Genomic DNA, 24159 nt, shown 5'->3' on the forward strand with positions numbered 1-24159 from the left:
CCCGCCACAGCCCGGCAGCTTCCCTGCCACCAAGGGCTCTCCAGAAGCTGACCGAGAGCTCCCAAGGGAGCCCGTAGACCCACAAGAAGAAAAGAAATGGGACACATCTGGATACAGTGACTCAGCACGTGGTTACACAGCGCTTTTCTCCCCGTTCCCTCACTCTGGTGACCATCCTGCCCCATGGATGTACACCTGAGGCCTTTGGGGGGTGCTCCACCCTGTGTTTTCCTGTACACAAAACAGCAGCTGAGGAATCATCAGTTGGTATAAACCTGCAGAAGTTGCAGCCTGTTCAGGAGTGCTCCCAGACGAGAAAGGAAACCTTATCTAGGAATTTAGGTCACAGACTGAGATAAAAGCCATGCTGCTTCCATGGCCAATCTCATGGCAGGCTCTGCATTTGAAGTCACTGGCAGAAAAATCTCATTTATTGAGATCATCAAAACTGCCAAAGGGATTTGGATTAATTTGAATGGGGAATTGATATCCAAATCCCACTGGCAGATTTCAGTCCCAGCCTTCGCAACCAGCTCACAAGTAATCTATGTGCAATTTGGCTTGCACGATCATGCAGCCTTTTACTGCTGCAAATAGCAAATGCATTTGGACATGGAAAATCACAACCAAAATTTACAAATTAGAGATGGCAAGGTAGGAGAAAACCTTTTCCACCCTTTCCTCAAATACTTGTCTTTTAAATGACAAAACCAGCAATCAGATCAAACCAACGCTGAGGAAGCAAAGGCTCGGTGAAATCATTAATCAGGCTTGTGCGATGCAGAAGCAGCTCAGAAACTCCTACAGCAGCCACAGCCCACCGAGACCCTCACCCACAGCAGGAGGAGCCTTCCTGTGCCAGCACTGACAGCCAGGAAGACAGATGTTGATCCAAAACTAAAACACGAGCCTGCGCAGTGTGATTACAGACAGGGATAGGTCACGAACGGGTCTGTCTCAGCGAGGGATCGCAATGACCAAAGACAAGCTGAGGCAGATTCAAGGACTGCACACCAACAGGGAGGTGCAGGAGGTGTGCGAGGGAGGTTAGCAAAACCAGTCTCTAAAAAGGCCTTTAACTCTGAATTTAGGATAAAAGCAGCTATTTCTGTTTTAAGAAAAAAAAATCCAAATCTTAAAGTTTCAAGAGAAAACACGGGGCCAAATGTCAGGGGCTCAGGGCTGAGCCCAAGGCAGGACATGGGGTGCCTCTGCTTCAAGCAGGGGCTTTGTGGGTAGGGCATCAGGCTTCTTATGCCCTGAAGTGCCTGCAATTGGGCCTAATTGCTTGTTGAGGGCGTATTTTAATTAACTTTGAGCCTTCCTAAATGGAGAGTAATAATAAATGGCGTACAATGAAGTTAATCTGTGTTTAGTGACTAAGCAGGAATCCCTCAGCTTTGAATGAAAACCTCCTATGTCCCATCAGCAGCGTGATTAATGGCAGGGTGTTCTGCATCTGCAGCTGGAACCACGGGCACGAGAGAGACCCAAAACGATGGCTGAAAGCTTTTCTGTTTGAGCTTCAGGGGTCGGAGCTCTGCTTTGCTCACCGGAGCCCACGTGGCTGGCACCACTTATGTGGGCCACAGTTGACACCAGTTATGACCCCTGAAGCACCACGTCTTAGTGACTGTGGCCTTTTCCCATGCTCTGGGAGTCTCAAGAATAATTTAATTTGCCTGGCATGAGCTAGAGCTGATGCAAAATACATGTTGTGCAAATACAGATATAATGTTCCTGGCAATCACAGCCTTCCTGGAATTAGCGCTCCTGGAGGCAACGCTTCCGAGGAGTGTTGTGAGGAGCTGTAGAAAAACTGGGCATTTTTGGAATACCATCTAGTTGCTACATAATGTTTGTCCAAATGCCATTTGAAATCAAAGGGAGCCTGTAAGTGCTTTGGAATGGGCTTGTAACAGGAATAATTTTCTGCTGCATTTAAAGCAGCTTTCTAATAGCACCTGATGAGGGAAATCAGATTAATAGTTTATTTATTTATGTGTATTAGCATTTTGTCAACCATTTCTTGTCTTTGCTTTTAAGTTAATCTAGCTGAAAGCCCATCAGCTTGCTGTGAGCTTAGCAAAAACTATGCGTCAGCCACAGCCCTTTATCTGCCTGCTCTCCACACCACTGGTGATGGCTGCTCCCCTCTGCCATCAGCAAGGCGCTGTTCTGCAGCGCGGGGTGGTCGTGCAAGGCGAAAGCAGGAGCAGCCAGCAGGGAGCCTGCCACGTCTCATCTGATGGTGGAATATGACATCCACAGTCAGCTGAGTTTAGCTGAATGTTTTGTTATTTTTCCTTTGGCCACAAGCATGTAGGAGAGAAAATGGCTTCCAGTTTATCTTTCCAGCTCACTAGCTGGAGCATCAGATGGAGCTACCCTGGCTTGCAGCTCAGCTTCAGAAAAGGGAGATGCCACATCTCGAGCGCCCAGGCTCCAAAGCAGTGACACAAGAAATACCAGCTTTGCTCGAGATGCTCTTCACATTTCACATAAGCTCTTGCTATAGAAGCATCAAACTGCACAGAAAACAATTGTGATGTTTGCTCGCAGATGGCCTTCATGAGTTAGGAACACCAGCTACCCACCGGGTCCTGTACAGGCACACAGAGAGCGGCCGTTGATTTGCTGAGCCAGTCAAAACTCATTAGTGAGATTAGCCGAGTGCTTCAGATTAGGGTTGATCTGCACAAAGAGCAAAGCAACCTGTGCATTGTCCTTGCTCGCAGCAGAGCCACCACCGTTAGTGAAAACATTCCTGGTCTTTAGGGCAAACAAATATGAGCACAGGCTTGATCGTGGCCAGTTTTGAATCCAGAAGCAGCCAGGTCCCACTCAGGACCTTAGTTTAAGGACAGAATGATGTCTGAAGTTGCAGTTAGAGCATTTTGGAGGTGACGGCAAAGCAAGTTTCTGGTCCTGCCCAAGAGCAGCAGGTAAGGATGCGGTGGAGAAGCTGCAGATGGAGCTCTGCTGCTGTTTCTGGCCCTGGCTCAGCCCCAGCACACCCTGAAACCTCTTCACTGACACTTCTGCGAGGCACTATGAGGTGCCAGGCAGCATGGCCAAGGTGCCGTGATGTTTGAGCTGCTTGGTAGATATGCGGATTTTCTCCTGATGTGGCTGAGTGCCAGGCAGCCCCAGTCCTCGAGGCATGGCAGCACAATCTGCTGCTCCCAGGCTCAGGGGCTGGTTGCTGCGTACCCGCGCAGGGCTGCCCCTGCTCAAAACCTGTTAGTTTGAACAAGGGCACAGGGGCAGAACATGAAAAGTAGAGAGAAAGCACCAAGCCTTCTTGCTGTGCTCCTGGAATGAATTGCTGCTGGATGTCAACAAGATTCAAGAGAGGATTAGTCAGTCCTGAGATCAGGAACTTGTGCAATGCTAACTGGGTCAAAGAAATACAAGAGAAATTAAGAGTTGTGCTTCCCCGGAGGGCTGAGCTGGTACCAGCTGGATTTCAAATAGATTCCTCCCCATCTTCCCCTTCCCAATCTTTTTATAGCAACAAGCAAGTAGCAGGATCTATTGCAAAGTATCATGTCTTTCCTTAGAACAACAAAGCATCGCCTGCTCTAGGAAGTCCCTAGGAGCCACAGCGATGATTGGCCCCTGCTACAGCGTGTGGTGAAACACTTCTCTTGTAATTTTAAAGAGATGAAGTGGAAGTGTTACCTTCTCTGCTTCAAATCAAATCATTTTTCAAGAAGAGAATGAGCTGCACAATAAACTGGATGCAGATGAGCCGGTTGGGTGTCCATCCTGAAATTCTTCTCCAAGCATAATTAACCAAATTAATTATTTAACTGTATGATAGCATCAATCAGAAAAAACATGCAGGGGTGATAGCCAAATCCAAAACACTAGTGGTATCGTAGGGAAGCGTCGAGGGGCTAATGGGAGCGATGGTTTCTACCACCAAAGAGAGGAGAAGAAACTGGGTCTTGCTGCAAGTAAGCGAGGAAGCAAAATCCTCAGTGAAACAGAGACTTCACTCTCCAGGCGGGCAGATACCCACCAGCTGCTCCATGGAGGAGCTACCATGGAGGTAGTAGCTGGCAGCTGGGGTGCCCAGTATAATATTTTCCAAAATTCCCTTTTTGATTAGAAAGATGCTGACCAAAATGTATAGTCTTTGCACATTTTTCCGGCTACTGGCACATCTGGCGTGACAGCAAGGGCAGTACATCCCGCTCCAAGCTCATCAGTTCGCTTCATTAAATTTCACTGTCTTCAGCAAAAGGATTCGGAGAGAAATGTCTTGCTAAGGTTAATGCTGGCAACAGAAAACTACCTGGTAATCTCAGAGAAGCAGCAGAAAGCTTTGGATTCTGTGTCCAGAGACAAAATCTGCTTCCTACAGTGTATTGCAAGCAACAGGGGATGTAAGGGAAAACATGCCAACGTTTAACCATCATCCCACCAGGCTTGGCAGGTATTTGGGATGCCCATTGCCTCTGAAATTTTGCTGTTAGAAAATAAAGATGAAAACAACTGCTGCTAAAATTACCAAGGAGACAAACCCTCCCCAAACCTCTCTATCAAACTTTGTTTCATCGAATATCATTCGGGTCAATTCTAGCAATTTAATTTCAAAGCAAAGTTCAGAACGTTCTGCAAAATTGTAGTTTCCATTTTCCTTACTGACTGCTCTTCCAGGAAGAGCAACGCTTAATACCATCTGTCCCAACTCTGTCAGAGTCTGGGGCGCAGTGGGAGCGCGAGGACCCAGCTATCAGAATGCTCCAATTAAGATTTATCAGAATTCTTTCTCATTAACAGTACCTGTGGTGTAAACGTGGTGACGACTTGCTGCCAGGGTCAGCAAAACCAGCATGTGGCTTGGTTCAGGTTTGTAGTAAAACAGGTCTTAGCTCTCTTCACAAAAAAACAATGAACTGGTGTGCTGTGTTTTGAAAAGGAAGAAGGGAAGTAAGATCAATAAATCCAGTCTCTGAGGAGCTATCAGTATCTTTAGCCAGACCGCAGAAATCGTTAGTTCACTATTGGCACCCAAAGGTCCGTGCCTTGAACTAGAAAAAAAAAAAAAAAAAAAAAAAAAAAAAAAAAAAAAAAAAAAAAAAAAAGGAAAAAATCCCACAAAAACTGAACTAAACTAACTAAAGAGGGGGGAAAAAGGGTGCTAGGAACAATTAGCTGAAGTTTAAATCTTTGTGGTCACTAAACCCCAGCAGGATCATACGTATGTCGCTATGTTCTGTAATATATGTTTTTTTTACAGTAAACATCTGCCATTTTTGAAAGAAATTAACACTGTCCACTGGCACACCGGGGAGATTTAACCAGCACATACCTTCCTACCTTTCAGAAGCTGATAACCTGTAAGAGCACCAGGCTTATTTTAGAATATGCAAATACACCAAAGGTCCCCATAGCTTAATTAGCTTTACTGCTTTCTGCCAAACAGAGTAGGCCAACATTTAGGGAGCAAACAATTAGTGCCTGTGGGTTAGGGGGGAAGATGAAAAGCAAGAAAGTAACTGAAACACTCACCTTTAATGAAGCACGGCTTCTCCAGAAAGGTCCCCCGGTGTATCTTGCGCATTCTGATCCTCTCCACTTACCTCTCTCTCAGCTTCTCCTCCTTCCTCCCCTCTCTTCGGGCTCAGTTCCAGACGTTTTAAGGCTCCTCTGCTCTACCCGCGTCAGTAGAAATGAAATGCCATGCAGACACCTGCACTGATTTGGGAAATTCCCACCCTCTAAGGCACGAACCCACCTTTGCACTGCACCGAAGAGCCAGTGGACAAGGGGTATGAAGGACCAGGAACTAGCAGTCTGGACCAAGTGGGTTTGTATTCAATTACATTACAATAGCTGTAGTTATTGTACTCCCAAGTTAAGGCAAGACAAAGGTTCTCCTACCTGGCTTAGGACCCCAGGACAAGCTCAGCTCAGTCTGTTCAGCAAGATGCTGTTTTCCATACACACTGCCTAGGCAGGACACCAGCCCCTCCATTAACTTTGGCACAGAGCTTCCCTACAGACAGAACTCCCAGTACTTACATCCCGGGTAGGCAGATGTTATTTAAGAGCTCAAAATCTCCAACCTGGAACCATGTAACAACCATGCTCATCTTAAAACATACCATTAAGTACATTAAATGCAGCAAGCAAAGGCCCTAGAATGAATTTACCATTGGGGATCAAGTAGGTAGTTTTTATTCCCATCGTGACAGCTGGATTTATAAAGGCAATATTTAATTGGCATGGACATGACCAAACCAAATGCTGCCGCTGGAAGAGGTTCATTCCTGGGCCGGAATTCCCACCAATACTGTTATGAGTAACTCTTCAAGCCTCCCCTCCTGCACGCACTCTCCGGTAGGTTCACTGCAACTCTCCGCGCACACAAAGCCTGTGTTTCACGCACCATCTAGTGGCAAGACTGCAAATGTGATGGTGGGAATTAAAATCTCACCCATGAGACAATCAAAGAGAAACCATTGCTGAAGTCTGCAGCAGACTCATCACTGCTGGGGACTTACAGCTGCTTCAAGACAGCAATTTTTAAAACTACAAACAAGCTGAACACTATTGGGCGTGTGGTATTCATGGAAACACCAAACTAGGTCATTTATTTCACAGCGCCGACTTACTGAACGTGAGGTCTGAAGAGACACGGGGTGCCAGGGAGGTGTCACGTGTGCTTCAGCACCTCACGCAGCAAGCGTGCTCAGGGGTTTCATCTTTTCTGCTGCTAGTTATGGGGGTATCACGTAAAACAGAAGAGTCTGAACTGTTACATGTACACTCCGATACAGAAGAAAGCCCCCAGAAAACATGATATTAAAATAAACTAAGGACAAGGGTTAGCTGAACCTCACTCCTGGGAAAAAAAAAAAAAAAAAAAAAAAAAAAAAAAAAAAAAAAAAAAAAAAAAAAAAAAAAAAAAGATGCAAGAGATCTTTACTTTGTTCCCCCTTCCACGGCAAACTACTGGAATCTTTAACTCCCTTTCTGCCGGCAGACTCCACAGCTACTTTGGGCTTTCCAGGGCGGGGAGGGAAAAGGAAGGAGCGGGGTTTACAGGACCCAGGCAAAACCTGTGGACCCCACGCGGCACGGCTGACCTGACTGAAAGACTTGGGAAGGTCAGAAGATGGCCAGATATGGAGAACGGGGTTGAGCTCTGAGTAGGTTTAGCCACAGGTTTTTCACAGGCTGAGGCATCGTTAATGAGGTCTTCACTGTGCTGCAATCCAAACCCAACCGATTCAAGCACTTTCTAGATCTGCAGACCAGAAAGCTAACAGAACATACAGGAAAGCCTCCTCTGGGACCATGAGGCTTCTTACGTGCTTCCATTCCACCCCGAACGCACTTCACTCGCTCTGGCTGTAGGTGCGGCTCTTCAGGAGAAGCTTTAGGAGTTAAGGTAAAATATGAATTAGACTTCAAGAAGGTTTGAAACAGATATTGGATTTATTGGTCAGCTATGAGTAGGAAAATACATTGGTAAAGAAAAAGAAGACCCTGTATATAAATATAATACTAACTAGTTAAAATTTGACCAAGAAGAAAGTTCCACTGAAGAGAACAGTAAAAGCCCTTGTTTACCATCAGACCATATTCAGTTTCCCATTTATCTTATTGAAGAGCTGCCTGTAGACAAATGCAACATTCTTTGAGCTTAGTGCAGATAATGTGCTGGTTTTTGTTACATGAATGGTAAACAAGAGTTAGTCCAGTGCATTACACATTATACAGAAGTACTGTGAATAACGACTAAGATATTCTATTTCAGACACTACTTAAACATACCAAGACACTTAAGTGTTACAAATTTATGCAACCAAAAGAAAAGAATAGCAATTAACATACTAAAAAATACTGTGTCCGGCTGGATGAAGAAGGTTTGCTACTGAAGCGGTTAACTGAATTTTTTTAAGTTTTACAGTGTAATTAGTTTTCTCCCCCTCCCCACCCCCCCATGGTGTTGTAATTATTTTGTCTTTCATGCAGGTTTTGTGTGGTTGAAAAAGCAAACCATGGGCTATTTTCTAAGTCAGCTCTAAAAACAATGCTTGAGAGATTTGCTAAATTTACACCAAAGACATACATACAACATTGTTAAAGTCAGTTTTGTCAAATTCCAGCCAAAATATTTTTTTTAAGCTGCTAAAAGGACAAAATAATTACAACATGCACTGACTTATATGCTCTTCTCCCCCCTACTTGTGTTATGTTAAAAGCAGTAACTTGTGGTATTAGTCTTGCAATCTAATCAATTCTTTTAGTTAAAGGTATATTTCAATTTACACTTTGACACCCAGAGTTCTTGGTGAATGTAAGTTAAACTAGTCAAGACGTGGCTGACTGTACTTGAAGTGGAAAAAAGCCTGGTCTACCCTAAATAAATCCTTTCAACCCCAAGGATGTTCTGTGACTTTTGCTCTATGTGCTTTTACAACAAGAACACTGAAGGTACATTATGGGAACACCCAGAACCACCTTGAATAAAAATATTGCAAATTACCATTTTATGTTAAAAACTATGAAGCAAACATTTTGATTTCGTAAGAGATGGTTTATTGCCTTATTCTATGTTATAGCTGGAAATTGAGACTTTTGAGTTAGATTTGTTTGACACAGGAATATATTTTCTTTGAAAGATTGTTTGAAGAAGTTTCTCTCAACTCTGTTTTGGTGCCATCTGGTCTTTCTCTGTATTCCAAGTATTTCTCCTCCCTTCAGCCCCCGAGTCAAAGCTGCAGTCCAGTTAAAACCCAGTGAAGTCAAAAGGAGTGTCTTCAACGTATTCAGTGGGTTTTTGATTGGGACCTGATGGACTAGCGTAAAAGCTGGAGGACATGCTTCTTTAAATGGACCCTTACACCATAAGGTGACTAAGCAGGAACAGCTGTGTCTCCAAAAGCACAAGGGGCCGTATTTTAACATGCTGTCATAAATTCAAATATTTAAGCCTAAGCAATACAGGAGAACACATATTGGATAAAGCTCAAACCTTTAGAATCTAACAAGTGCACTCAAGCTCCAGCATCTATTAAAGAAAATTATCCCCCTCTAAGAAATACAAAATGAGTAAGTGCTTCCCTTCCCCTTCTGTAAAGCTTTCTGGACTCATTACACAATCCAGATAATCAGAAAAGAAAAATAGTTTGCTCAGTCTGACAAGCTAACTGGGCTCATCACCACTGGAAATTGTCATGATGTACATTACCAAGACATCATTAAGGAAACATGAGTAAAACACCTTTTATTCACACTTTACAAAAAAACCCAAAAAAACAAACAGAAAAAAAATAACACTACGCATTAAGTCTACTACAGCAATACTACCAGCATTTCAATGTACTGATTATAAACTGGACATGTTTGGTGTTTTCACAACTAAAACCGAAACAAAATAACCCCAAGAGATCAGGTCCCAGACAAGGATTCAAGATCAAAATTTCTCCTATTGCAATTTTAAAATGTACATTTTACATATCCAAGCAGTTTGTCATTTTTACTTTCATCTTAAAACAGAACGGTTTGAGCACACTTACGTGCTGACTACTTTTCAATAAAATTTTGAATCATTATTACCAATTCACTCTCTTATATATAAAATTTCACAATATTTAGAAATTTTTATCTTAATGCTCAGTGTCCTTTTGCTTCCCTGCCTGCAGCTGAAACAAAAGCTGTTTAAGACCAAGCTCTCTATCTCTTTTTTTTTTTAACATTGATTATTCAAGTTGTGTTAGTTTAAGGAGATGATAAATTCTCCCTTTTAGGATACAAATAGGCAAGTTAAATTTGTAAGCTGTTACATACTTGGCTTCATGACACAAATGGCACTGAGGGTACACTATAACTTTAGTCTTGCTTGACACTTTAAAATAAGACTTGGTCACTTTAAAAAAAAAAAAAATGATCTGAAGAGTTGTCTTTGGGACCTGTATTGAAAACGCATTTATCTTACACTGCTTCATCAATAGAAAATGTAGGGTTGGGTATTTTTTGTCCTCAAGGAATTATACTTTCTGAACTGAGGAACACACTTAAACGAAAGCGAATTCACATGATAGTAATTCTCAGTGGGAAAAACGGCACTGTGCAATACACTGAAAGAAGCAGTGCATGGGTATTAGAAGCTAGAAACTGTGTACCCATAACCTGAACATGTTCCAAAAGTGTGATATTCAATGCTTCACAAAGGAAAAAAAGAGATGCCACAGCTTATACAAAAGTATCTTCATAAAATTTTCACAAGTGTTAACATTATTTAAAAAAATAAAAGAGGATGCACAGGATCTCTCTGCATGCACAGGCAGTGCTAGTTGAGAACAAACTGAAGCAGGCACAGTGGAGATAGGACACGTATTTAAAACGGAAATGAAGAAGCTGTACACAAGCATCCCTAAATTTTACTTCCAAAGTTAGAGATGAGAAAAATATCTGAGTGTTTACACATCAGCCATAACTTTCGATCCATACAGGTCTACGTATACTCACTGCTCAGCTTATCTGTTCTGCAAGAACTCCGTGCTTTTCTCTTTTTTTTTTCCTCTTAAATCAGAAATAGACAGAGTGTATTTAGTTACCTCTGTAAGATATTACGATTTTATAGGTTTGGATTTTAAAAGCAATGTTCTCAGTTGAACATAAAAAGTAGTACAAAAGGGCTAACAAAACCCTAACAGTGCAAATCATTAGCAGAGAAAACCTGTGACAACCTCTTTTACAAGCTGGCCTTTATAACACATGAAAACAGATAAAAATTTAGCCTTAGTTTACAATACAATCATTTTCCAAATCTGATTTTTCTTTTTTTAAAGTACAAAATCTCATAAATCAGGTTTTCTGTTGTTCATATACAATCAATAAAGGCTAAATTCAAATTCTATATTTTACAAACAAGTCTGAAAAAGGAGGGAGTGAAGTACGGAAGAATGTTCTGTGGATGTTCCTACTGGCCTCAAAAAAGTAGTGCTACAGATAACTGTGCAAAGAGAATACACTGTATAACAATTCCCTATTTCAAGGCATGAACATGTCACGTTGGATAAAAGAAACAGGAAGGTTAACTGTAACGTATTAAAGAAAGGTGCAAACGCACCAATCGCTGTCAAACAGTATACAAAGGATGTTGGGCTCAGAATTGTGTCTGTTGATAGCACCTGGCTTTTACTATGTCTTTAGCAAATAATTAGATTTAAGATTAAGATTATTAAGAAAAAAAAAATCCCTGTTGGCCATACCTCACTCCTCTATATTCAGATTTTACAATTGTACAAGTTAGATTGAGGTTGCCCTCTCAAATGTACTTGACTACCTCCTGCCAGGGAGATGGATTCCATTTACAGGAGGCAGGAAAGGCAGCAAAAGCTCCAGTTGTGCAAAAAGTGAGAAGTGGTCAGAAGGGATGAGTGGATGTGGACAACCACTTATATTGTTCTCTATTAACCAATGATGATCCAAAGGTCCAAGAATGCCAAGTATGTTTAGCTGAGGTTTAGAGTAGAAGATGTAGTCAATAATACCCTAAAACAAGAGAAGAAATAACAATCGACTATTAGTACATATTCTTGACCCAAGTTACTCTTCCACGCAAAAGGTGAGCTCAGTATTGCGAGTAAGGGAAATGCTACCATTCCTCCTCTACAGCACATCAGCAGCTTCAGAGACTTCTGCTTCCTACATCCCATGGGTTGCTTGGAAAACACAAGGAAGGTTCACCCCATATCACTCCTGCTATGCTTTTGTGAGTTGGAATTTCCAACCTCCTACATAGCTTCAAATCACTTTCATCCGATTTTGAAGAGGGAAAAGCAGCATCTTTGTTTCCCCTGGGCAACAGAGCACTGAGTTTTTCAGTGGCAACATGGATTATTTCCTTGCAGTTGACAGCTTAAGTGCCCTGTTGTACTCTTTCCTTTAGTCTGGAGTAATAAAATACAAAACCTTCCTGCTTACACAGAAGGTTAACGGCACCCCAACTCTTGCAAATCTATTACAAGTTACTAACAAGAAAAAGGAAAATGTGGTTCCTAGGAGACTGAAGTTTTGAGCGCTCTCATTTCCTGTTTTAAATATAAACTTGGTGAATTTTGTGTCAGCTACCAAACAGATTAACAACTTTGTTAAACATTTTCGTACAGCAAATCACATTAGTTAAACTTCAAAATGGACAACTTTTCCAAAGTGTCAGCCAAGTCCTTACCTTGAAGTCAAATGTGTAATTTGTGTAAGGCATTAGACCATTCTCATAGGCACTCTTCAACTTGAAACCATGTGTAATTCTTCCATTTGTTGTTCCATTTTTCCCATTACAGCTGAAGTTAGTAAGACTTTCATTGTATCTCAGTTCCTTAAAATCTTTATGGTTTGTTTCCACTCCACCAGTGCTCAAGTACTCAACCACACCTGTCAGAGGAGAGACATGTACACACAAGAAGGTATTAACAACATTCAGCAAATGAGAGCGTGCAGGTACTTTGACTCATACATGCACCTTTATGCTGTAATACAAGCCAAATGTTGACACATATACAATACAGTCAGCAGAGGTTCTTTTAAAACATTGCAAGACAATGTATATTTAGAGCAATTGTCACCTAGAATAACGAGACATGCTTTGATTAGAAAAAACAAGAAGGTTCATAAGCAACTGCCTTGGGGAGGGAAGAAATGAAAATTCAGATAGAATTCTACAGGTGCCAAGTAATTAGCTTCTCCCTCTCCTCAACTCTGTGCTTAAGTGCTGCCTTTCAACATTCTTTGGCTAAAATGTCACAAAAAAGGCCACTTTTGTAAAACTCCTTCAAATAAAGTTAACTTTAAAGAGGCTGCAAAGCCAAATTGACGAGATTTGTGTCTTGGAAAGCTATGATCGTGCCTCGTCGTTTCAGAATAGCTGCGTTAAGGTTCTGGAAGGTAAAAGAGGCAACTAGTTGTTCTGAAGACGCAATTAGACTCATGAACTAGCTATTGCAATAGCCACCAGTGACACTTGCCTTCCTGGGATCAAAAAGAATCAGATTTCCAGTACTGCTGAGCAGTAACTGCTCCTATCAACCCTAACAGATGTTAAGAGCTGCCAAGTAGAGGCCAGAAGGAAGGGGGCAAGGGGGGCCAGGAATGGAGGTTGTTATACTGAACAACTAGCACTAAGGCGGCAGGATGGCTCTCGAGTTCAGCACTTCAGCTGGGTAGCTGAGAAAGCCAAGGCGGCGATCACTGAACCCGTTCTTTTCTTGCATTTCATAAAGTTCCCACCACATAAAAAAAAAGTTGTACGTTAGGTAAAAAGCTCTGAAGAATGCCTTTCTGGTAGGAGATGCATTGAATTTTAGAAGTCCTAAAACATTTGAGCTGCAGAAAATGACTGTATGGTGGCAACTTTAGAAGAGAAGAATCTATCTTCTCACACTTAAATTTAAAAAGACACCACTATCAGCAACATCCTCATGTTTCCACCTATTTATGGAAGATATTTTCTTTCTTTTCAGTCCTGTATTGTAAGATAACAATGAGACTCCTTCTGAAAGACCAGACATTGCTGTACTACCACAGAGGCAATAAAGTCACTCACAAAAGAAACAGAATGTTTTCTCTCTTCCTTCTATTTTCTCAGCACCTTTAGAGTTTATGATACCAAACAACATATTCTCTCAGTCGAAAAGCCCTTTAAAAAAGTGAGACCTTAAAAATTAAATTGTTACACACTTGAAACAGTCTGAAGAGAAAAAAAAAGAAATAAATAGAACTCTTACCAGAGTCTGGTAGAGAATTGAGATCTGCACACAGTACAAGCGGAATGGTTCCAAGTTCTCCCGAAACACCAGGTTTGAGACTACGAGAAGCTTTATCAATAATGTTCTTTACCTCGGACAGGAACATCATAGTCTGAACCAGCTTCACATCAGAATAATCTGGGTCCCAATGCATATGCGCATTAGCTACAAGAACTAGCTGCTTTTCCATCCCAAGATGTGGCTTTCCAGCTAAAATTTAAAATCAATTATTTACCTTACACGGTCAGCAAGAGAAAACACTGTTGTTGAATATTAAACAAGACATCTGAGGGGAAGAAAAAATAAAATAAAATACCAGTCTAACTTGAAGAGGGTTAGTACCATTTAATTTAAGAGGGTCATACAACTCCTCTTACCTCTGTGAAGTGTTTTAATTGATACAAAGCATTAGGAATAATTGCATTTCACATTCAAGACCGTTAACAGACAGTCTTGTTACAGGTAACACTTATGTATCTAAGAAAACTCTGAATTAACATAAATAACAGATAATCCTAATTACAGGCAAATTGCATCAGTTCCTCAGGCTGTGATACCAAACAGACGCTGCTCGTACCTTATTGGGCAACAAGCTCTGAATGTTATCTGTGTTATAAGTCACCTCTCTTGCTAGGAGTGCTTCTTAAAAGGTTTGTTTGTTACAATCTGAATTAATAAAATATCAATTGGATAAATATAGCACAGGTTGAGTAGGGACCCACTGCGACACTTATAAAGCCAATTTACATTTCCTAAGTGGAGAATGACAGGCCAAACAAACAGGTTGTGTAAACATGACAGTGAAGAAAGTACCAAGCTAAAATGATGCAGATACATGACCCAGAAACACACAACTAACACCAGCTGTTTTTTTGATACTTGTATGTAACATCAAGCAAAAATCATTCAAATTTAAGGTTTTGTATTTTTTAAGCAAAAAGGTTTAAGTGGGGAAAAATAAGAAAAAAATCTTCATCATTTAAACAATGCAACTTTTTCCTCTGTGGAAATAAATTTGTCTGAGCACACGACATGCAAAGCTATAGTAATCCACAGAACTTTGTTTCTCTGGTTTACTATAGCAAAAGCCAAATTTTTCATTTACAAAATATGATCTATTAAAACACTAAGATAAATAGGACTTACATGACATTTCTATCAACTCCTTCCGCAGCTCTAACAACACAGCAACGCCGATGTTGTCTTTTGTCATAACTCTGTTCAGCATAGCTTCTGAACCTTCCGAGTTTGCCATCGCCAGTTGATTGAACTCAACAGTATGTTTTTGAACCAAAGTAAATCTGACAGGGAAACATCGTACATATTTTTTTCAGATACAAAAGAAATCTTATAGAGAATTCTCCTTTTAATAAAAGCTCAGATATGTTTATGATGGGAATATCTCAGCCAATGACATAAATTCACAAAATCCTAAGCTGAAAACTCAAAGGATAGTTTTCCTAGCAATCCTTAGGTATTTTATACTAACTCAGTTTCAATTAAAAAGGAGCAGGGGGGTAATGGGGGAGAGAGAGACTGTAGAAAAGGGGCGTTTGTTTCTAATCCTGCACCGGTTTCTACTTTAAAAGATGCAGGTTTAATAGAGCAGGACTAAATCATTTTTCAAAGCTAAAAGATATCAAACCTGGCACCTACATTTACTTGTGGACACAAAGGATCGGAAGCAGGAGGAGGAAGGGAAGTTATTACCCTCATATCCAAACAGTTGTACAGTAAGTGCCACAGCTCTTAAATAATGGATTTTTTTTTCCAAAGCGAGCAGTGATATTGAATGCTAATGCATCAAAGAGACAATCTCATCTGAGGTTTTATCTTAGTAATTTGGGGGATTATTAATTTCTTCAAAAAAGCTTGATAATAAGGTATTTGCTTCATTTTTCGTTATTAACAGCCAGTGGTTGGGACACACACACTGACCAACTGAAGCAGAATTTAGTGAACTCCTAACCTGCATTGCTCTAACAGAAGGAAATTTTAACTGAAACAGAACCTCAGGGTAAAATTTCCCATTGCTAGTTACACACAGAATGGTTTCTCTCGTACAAACCCCTTTCAAACGACAGGAATGCTCTTTAGGAAACACCGAACAGCTACAGAAAGCGCAACTAATGCCAGTCTGAGCTATAGGCTGACCTGAGGAATTACGTGAACGAGAGCAAGACACAATAGAAGGCTTTGCAAAACACACTTACTTTTCTGTTTTGAAAAATATTGCACAACCATCAACATGTTTTCTTTCCTGTTCTGACATTGTCCTAGCTCTAGATTTTGGACTGAAGAATCCATTGTAGCCACGTTCTTTCAACTCTACCAGGAAAAAACTGTAGTACTGTTCCGTTTCAACCTCCTATAAAGTTATAAGGCAGCACAGCATGAATGTACTATTAGGAAAACACAGAGACTGATATTATTTAGACTCTTCAGAAGTGTAAATCACTTTCAAATTAGATTTAAGGGAAGACATTCTACGAATTAAGTAATCAGAGAATGCAAATTTGAGAGCAATATCCCTATTTTAAGAAAATAGAAACGAATTTCTGTAATCCCCAGAGTTATGATTATCTCAAGCCTTTTATCTGAAAACGTGTCAATTATAGCCCCGCATAGACACGCGGGCACAAAGACACCCCCACGTACATGCCTTTGATCAGCAGCTGCTGGTTCACATTCTGACTGTGGGGGCTGAAAGGCATTCTTTTGATGTCAAGCAACAAATAATGTTCTAAACACCACTTCTTTTTTTCTTTTGTTTTCGGAAGGGTTTGAAAACAGACCGTTTACTGTAAATACATTTAATATAGAGAAACCAGCACATGGGAATAGAAAAGAAAAAGTGGTAATAGTATCTTTTACCTGAAGACTTATGATGTCAGCATTGCAGCTCAGGATTTCCTGCATAATGGCTTTTTTTCGGTATTCCCAGTTCAATGCCCAAGATGGACAATAGCCGTACAGCTGCCGGGTGGCGTATTTATCACAGAGCACGTTGTAACACATGACAGAAAACAAGGCTGCAGAACAACAATTTTACTTACACACTGACATATTTAATAATATATTTACACACACACACAATTATTTTCTTCGCTTTTGTCTTCTGCAAATGTATCAATTCACACTTCACCTGCTTCAACCAAAACACAGCACCTTTATCTATACTAAAAAAATATGCTAGTCATTCTAGAAAGATAAATTACAAGTTTGGACTTACTGAAGCTGTCTGGTAGCATTTAATTAGAAAACAAAAAACCACACGCACCCCCTTTATATGGTTAATGCAGGAAATAGCAGACAAACGCACGGTATGCCCAGTGGTGCTCTACTGTGAAAAGCCAAAACCAAGGGAAATGCATCTGAACACTTATATTTGCCAGCTATACAAAGGCTTCCAAACTCTTCTCATAGATTATTTAAAGTCTACCTGAATTATCGCCACCACGAACTGATCCATAGGCAGGGTGAGGATCCCTTCGCACAATGATAAGTTATAGGCAAAGTAAAACCCCCAACGTTTCCACCTCAAAAAGCTTATGATTCCGGTGTAAAGACAAGAAACATCTACTGTCTGTATTCGTTTGGAATGGGAGTGGTCGTGAGACAGTTTGGGGCATCTTGACAAGTAATCCAGCAGCATGGATTTGGGGTTTGGTTTTGTTGGGGTTTTTTGGTTGTTTTTAAAAAGCACTAAGGAATTTGCAGTACAATGATGAGGTACTTGGAAGTTTATTTGGAGCTCCTCTGAAATGTGGCTTGCAATTCAAGAGAAAGAACCGAGACACTAGTTTGAAGATTTAGCACGCTGAGGAAGCAATCTGGGGCTGATTAGGGGTCAAAGGCCAGCTTTTTGAAAACTAATAGGTGACAGCAAAAGACAAGCTGCATTAACATTGCGATCTTTGAAGCAACCGTCTTATAGGGGGAAGTAACATGCATCAGGCCTGAGAGAGAAGAATGGCAATAACCGAAACACAGCGTGATTTTGGTACGTGGGTAAACAGAAAAGGCTGTATTTTAGACAGTTCATGCAGAAAAATTAGTAAAGAATTAAACATGGCTTGAATACCAACACCAAGAAAAGAGCTGAGTCAAAGATGATACCTTGGCTGCTAAAAAAAAAAAAAAAAATCTAAATTTTGGGGAAATTATGTTCACATTGTTCTATTCTTTATTCTCCCAAAAATGTTCCATTAAGCTTGTTATAATTCAACTATTTAACTAATTATGGACAACAGCTTCAATTCTTGTGAGGAGGTTGTTAATTAAAAAGAAATGACTTCATAGTAAAAGAGGGGTAAATCTGAACGAAACAGGTGTTCCAACTGAGACAGAACCACTTCAGCTGGCTGGTCAGCACCACACAGATGATCAGTTAACTTCAGCATTGTTTTTGATTCAGTAGATAGTAAAGATCAACAACTTTTATAACAGGAAACAACAAAAAAAGAAAAATCCTTGAAGTGTAACGGTACCTGTTGGTCTTGTACGGTCTGGTTCTTGCAACATAATCCAAGATCTTGGAGGCGGTTGTTCTGTTGAAACTACATTTAAAAGTAGAGATACAACAAGTGATAATCACACTCATTTTACACAGCAGAAAGAAATGTTTTAGGAATGATCACTTACTTCTTTTTGCAGTACCTGCCAAATTATCAAGCAAATAGTTCAGTAGCCTTCGTGTCCCATCTGGTTCCTGATAAAGGTTCAGAATATCCTGTGTAAGAGGATTTCCTGCAAACAGATTTACAGAAATACTGAATATCCAGAACCATGATGAATTTACATATCAGCGTTGAAAGATGGCATCTCTCAGGAAAGACAATGCATCTCCTATGAACTGCTTCAAGGTTTCAGAGCTCAGGTCTTTAATCCCAGAGAACACTACAAGTGTGAACAGCTTGTGTGAAGATATCTACGCTCCCTCCTGCATCTCTCTTCTGACTGACCACCCCAAGGGCTGTTGGATCGAACAGCAGGGAAGAACTGTCATGGTACAACATGGAGGCAGAGCTGATGCGGCCAAACACAGGAGCCACCTCTGCCCACTCCGGTCAGTGTGACTGAAACATCCACCACCAGTTTACTTGCCTGTCATGCCTGAGTAGTCAACCATCTGCCAAATGCATAAGCAGGCTGTAAAAGTTTTCTCGGACAACACACGCAGCAATTACCAAGTTTTAAGGGGGAGAAAAAGACTTTTGAGACTTAACAGGGTTTAGAGTATCACTCAACGCTCTTGATTACGTCATACAAGTCCCCCCATGGTCAGCAATTTTATAGCTGGAACCCATACAGTTCAGAGAAAAAAAATATTGGAAAAGATGTAAATCGCTGCTTGCATGAACAGCACAGTGCCCTACAGCGGTACAAAGCACCTTCCCTTTTTGGTTGAATACCTACAGTTAACAGCAGACTACTCCTTAGCTAAAGCAGCACTGTATTCAACCCCTGTGCAAGGAACAGAAAGCTTCTGCTCACTCTGCAGAAAAAGAAGCAAACCTCTGTGTATGTGCAGCATTTTGCCAAACTCATTCTTTTTTTAAATAATCCCTAAATAACAATATTTGTAAATGTGGAATAAATAGCTACATCTGCAATTGCTATTCAGTCACGCTTTATGAACTGGCGGCCTACAGCCACTACCAGTCAGAAGCCATATCATTAAACCAAGCACAGATACCAAGAAAAAGTAATAATACCTTTCAGACCCAAAGTCTGTAACTGGAACAGTTTTCCCAGCTCAAAAGGTAAAACTCGTAACAGGTTGTTATTTAAATGTAGTTCCCTGTAGACAGAGCAAGAATCAAACAGGGCTGAAAACAGACCAGCATTTGTCATCAGCAGAACAGTACAAGAAGTTTAACTGAAACAATATACTAGCAAAGCACAATATTGAAAAATGCCAAGACTAAACAACCATAGTTAGGGAAATCCTGCTGTCCTCAAACACACACAGGCAGACAAAACACATAGTACATTGAAGTTCAGAGGAAAGTAGCCGTTCGGTGAGTTCATCTTAAAAAGTCAGAAATTCTGGAAACATTACCAATAATTAAATACTTCAGTAACTACAAGCAATGAAGCGGTAACAGCTCTGACAAAGCAGCCCATGAAACAGTTCAGCTATGATTAAAGGGCAAATAAAGGGAAATTATATCCCAGAAGATTTCTACAGGACAGCATTTGAAGCAAAGAGACATGACTCCTCTAGCCTTGCATTTCAAAAGCAAACTCTGCTGGTCCTTCCCTAACAAAGACTTCCTGAGGAATTCTCTCCCTTTCACTGTGTACTAAAAAGCCCTGGTAAAAGTAAAAAGGCTTGTTTTAGAGACAATCTGGGGTGAGCAACAGCGAGAAAAGATACAGGAGGGGATTTTATTTTTATATGGGTAATATAAAAATATATATTTATACTGGGTAATCTAGAAATGCCAAGTCACTGCTCAACTGATTGCCAGGCTACGGCACACCTAGCCAATGCTGCGGGGGTAGATGTTTTGGTTTTTTCAATATAAAATCCAATAGACAAAAGCACATTATTTTATAGAGACACTCAGAAGCCCACTGTGTCATTCTAGGGTTTCTAAGTATTAACGAGGCATATGGCAGGTAGAAAACATGATGGTGGGCACAAAAAAACCCAACAAATCCGCCTCTCCACTAGTTCTCAGCACTTCTACAGTTGCTGAGATTTACATCACTGGTATTTTGAGGGATGATAGTCTATATGACACTATATAGCCACTGGTTTATTCTTTGGGAAGCTACTTTTGTCTCTAAGAGTTTTTCAAAGCACTGGTGAAGTCTAAAAAAAGTAATGTATGAATTACATAAAAATACACTAAATTCTTCCAGAGGAAAAAAACCCAGGCTGGAAGACATGCACAGTAGTGGGTATTGTTACACTTCCTCTCTTGGATGAAAGAATTATTTTCTCTAATGATCCTTGCCTCTGCGGAACCCACCCCCTCTACACAGCAAAGGGGATCACAGCAAATCCCACCAGTTCTTTCAAGCATATCAAAGACTGTTTCACGGCTGAGCTTTCCAAGATAACATGTCACAGTGTTTATTTTTCCTCCTCTTTCTGCACAGATGAGAAATCTTACTGCTCTGACACCTCTTTCTTCAAGTAAAAAGGGAGATGGAAGGAGCCTTAGGCGAGCTTTGCTGTACAGACCAAACCCAGAGCTCCAGATGTGGAAGCTGGAAGAGCTGTTAGCAGTTCTCAAGGGTGAGAGCACAAGTGATTTCTGTGGCTTGGGTTATCAGCAATGCCCAGCGTTGAATTACTGTTAGTTTGAACAACTTCCCAGAAGTTATGGGAAGTGTCTGCAGTGAGAGCCCACCTGAAACATAAAACAGATCACAGAAAAGCCAGCATTGCTACAGCTGCACAGAGTATTCAGCTGCATCAAGTATTCAGGGAGACAGATAAAAAGAAGTGTGTGTGTGTGTGGAATTTACCTATGCTTTCCCTTTACTAGAATGTAAGAACTATGCTGAAACGTAAACTGTTGCTACCAAGAGAGTAAGAGAACAATTTCAACTCCTATTAGAATTTACATACCTGAGTGACACCATGTTTCCGAGCTCTGCTGGTAAACTGCGAATTTTATTAGAGGACAAGTCCAGATATACCAGATTGTGAAGCTTGGCAATGTCTGAAGGAATACGGGATAAGGAATTGTCACTGAGATGCAAAGCTGTCAAATGGGTCAGTGTCCACAATGATGAACTTAAGCTTCTCACTTTCCCTGAGGGAGGGAGGTACAAAAGAAAACAGAACACTTAAAAAGTTTAGCAATAATTACACATTTTGTAAGTACATATTGGGGGGGGAGGGCTTGAGGAAGAGTTTTGTTTGGGGTTTGGTATGTTTTTTAATTATTTTAGTCAATTTAAATCCTATTAATCACTGATTCTATAGATAAAAAAATCAGCAATCCAGAAGAGAATGTAAGGTGTTGCCAGGGATACTTAGATTGTTTTTTCCAATCCATGCTTAAGGTTAAACATCTGTCTTTTTCCAGTTCTATACAAAACAAGACGTATTTACTAACTGCCCATGATTTAAACAATTAACAGAGGTGTACGAAACAGATTTGTTTTTAATTATAGTTTATGTTTGAGATGAAAGATACTTCTTTGGTTTGTCCCTTATTTCTGCGCAACATCTTTCAAACCAAAAATCTTTATTCTGTGGCATTAATCCAGCCAAGAACAGATAGAAGCACTATATTTAGGGTGACTAAGATGCTTAGTTGAGAACATGGATTTCCATCTGGCATTCAACTAAAAGCTGCATAAACTATTGCCAGATATTTAAAAAAAGGGTATGATTTTTGTATAAACTGAAGGGGAGAAACATGGGTTTGTGTGACAGAATCAAGATTTTTACATTGCTGTATGCGAGGAATGTGAGATATCATCAGAACGTCTCAAAACATTTCTTCTATCCAAGATTTTCCACCCCCCCCAGCAGTGGATCCTTTTTCATTTATAGAAGTCATTTCACTGCACCAACAGCATTAGAAGAAGAGTGCCAGCACCAGTTTGTCCAAGACAAAAAGTAACTCACGACAGCCTTTAAAAACCTGACTGCAACTCACCAGCACCAAGAACAGGCTGGTTAATATTATACCAATACACACACTTTAGAATTCCTTTCCATAACTGGTTTTCTTCCAAACAAGAAGGAAAGTGCCTGGTGAAAGCTACGCTGACATGTGTATCTGGGCCTCAGCCCTGGCCACAAAAGGTTTAATACAGATACCACTTCCAGTGAGCTATAAGAAAGTGAGCGGCATAAAAAAAGCTTAGAATGAAAAAGCTCCGTGATTTAAAGGAGAGCAGTTAAAACATTTGTGGCCTTCTGTATTAGACAAATATTTTGCTCAGAAAAGACAGTGTGAACATTAAAATAACAAAAGCATTGTCAGGTGTTGTTTTGCAAGACAAATGCATACCGTTCTTAAAGGATGCAGGCTGCTGTAACACTCATTAAGAAATCTTTTGAAAGTTTCAATACAAATCAATAGTTCTCTGCACTTTTAAAATTGAATTAACACCTCTTCCCCTCCATAATGCAAACAGCTGACTATGCTCAAAGACACCCTTGCAGCTGAAAGGATTTCCAGTCCATATCACTGACCCATCCTCTTCACTACCTGCAGCTCTCCTGGCTGGAATCAGCGTGTAGTGAGATTACCAAACATGAAAGGCAAGAGCCATCACTTAATGCATTTGCTATGCAGAGGCAGCAGATGTCCAAGTGGATATCCAAGCCTAATGCTGATGTATCATGCTGATTCCTGAAGCAGCATTTAAGTAGGTTTCTGCATCTGTAACCTTCAAGAATGCCGTTCACATGTTAAGGCACGTGGCACTCGAAGCAAGACACAGATTCAATGATCTGGACAGAATGACTTCACAATTCAAAGAACTCCATCTGTATTCTTCCTTTCGCCAATTTCTCTACTGGACATTTAGTGATTTAGAAATACATTTTTTACAGTCTCTCAAAGAACCTCCACATTTAAGCAAAATTTCAGCCTAGATTTACAACATCACAAAATAAATTCTAAATTCTTAAAATATTTACTTGAATTTCCTTGTAAACACACTCTGTGTAGCAAACCCAGAATTTACAGAGGTTGGAGTCCCACACCAGTTAGAACCAGTTTATTAATTCGGAGCCTTATCTTATTTTCAAGAAAAGATCCAAAAGTCAAACAGTATCTTAAAGCAAGCACAATCCTTGATGGGTTTCTTACATTTTTTAGGTTTTTTTTTTTTTAAATCTCAAGAACAGAGCAAAGATTTACAACTGCTCTTAATCTGAAAACTTGTGCACCAGTAGGAACTATCTGAATACATCACTGTTACAGCATATGTCTATATATCAACCCCAACTTCACTCTCTTCTCTTTGACAAATTAGATTTTAGATCCACCCTCTCACCCACCCCATCTTGTTAAAAACCAAAGAGCTCCCATCCATATCCTCTTAACTTTCCTACACGTTAGGATTCCCCACCTGCCTCCACTCACCTATCCTACAGCTCCCTACGTTACTCCAACCCAAGCTCTTCCCTCGACACCCCCAGGGGGTGGCAGCTGCTATGTTGGTGTGCTGGCTCCCTTCAAGGCTGGTAACTCCACTCCTGAACTCCTGTCCATGCCATGCTACATAGGCTACTCTCAGCTTGCAATGAGTTCATAACTCAGGACCGTTCCTCAGTTTCTTACCACTTATTTCCAACTCTGCCCAGTGTGATTTCTTTCCATTGGCTGCTTCCTCTGAGGACATAATTGTGTACATCCTCCGTGGATCAGGTGGATCGTACTTTTCCTTGGGCATTCCT

The 24159-nt window shown here is 40.6% G+C and overlaps 1 protein-coding gene across 2 annotated transcripts; it reads right to left on the minus strand.

Moving 5' to 3' along the window:
- Window positions 1–9242: 9242 nt before the first annotated feature.
- CNOT6 (CCR4-NOT transcription complex, subunit 6) lies at window positions 9243–24155 on the minus strand. 2 transcript variants are annotated; one of them, XM_010133444.1, is made up of 11 exons: window positions 24044–24155; window positions 21364–21550; window positions 19493–19578; window positions 18435–18524; window positions 18266–18334; window positions 16650–16807; window positions 15989–16143; window positions 14922–15076; window positions 13755–13985; window positions 12203–12405; window positions 9243–11523 (listed from the first exon to the last, which is right to left on the minus strand). In XM_010133444.1, exons 1-11 carry the CDS (start codon window positions 24153–24155, stop codon window positions 11311–11313), a joined length of 1659 nt encoding a protein of 552 aa, XP_010131746.1. In that variant the 3' UTR covers window positions 9243–11310. The 2 variants fall into 2 exon arrangements, with proteins under 2 accessions (XP_010131746.1, XP_010131745.1); XM_010133443.1 differs by having other exon boundaries at window positions 18420–18524.
- Window positions 24156–24159: the final 4 nt, after the last annotated feature.

Source organism: Buceros rhinoceros, unplaced genomic scaffold (genome assembly GCF_000710305.1).
Source record: "Buceros rhinoceros silvestris isolate BGI_N320 unplaced genomic scaffold, ASM71030v1 scaffold25033, whole genome shotgun sequence".
NCBI classification, from domain to species: domain Eukaryota; kingdom Metazoa; phylum Chordata; class Aves; order Bucerotiformes; family Bucerotidae; genus Buceros; species Buceros rhinoceros.

Excerpts from the sequence above, each read along its gene's own strand:
- CNOT6 (XM_010133443.1), bottom strand. The coding sequence starts at position 24,155 with ATGCCCAAGGAAAAGTACGATCCACCTGATCCACGGAGGATGTACACA. Across the intron at positions 19,579-21,363 it reads GGAAACATGGTGTCACTCAG|GGAACTACATTTAAATAACA; the intron begins GTATGTAAATTC and ends CTCTGTCTACAG. Across the intron at positions 15,077-15,988 it reads ATATTTTTCAAAACAGAAAA|ATTTACTTTGGTTCAAAAAC; the intron begins GTAAGTGTGTTT and ends TTTCCCTGTCAG.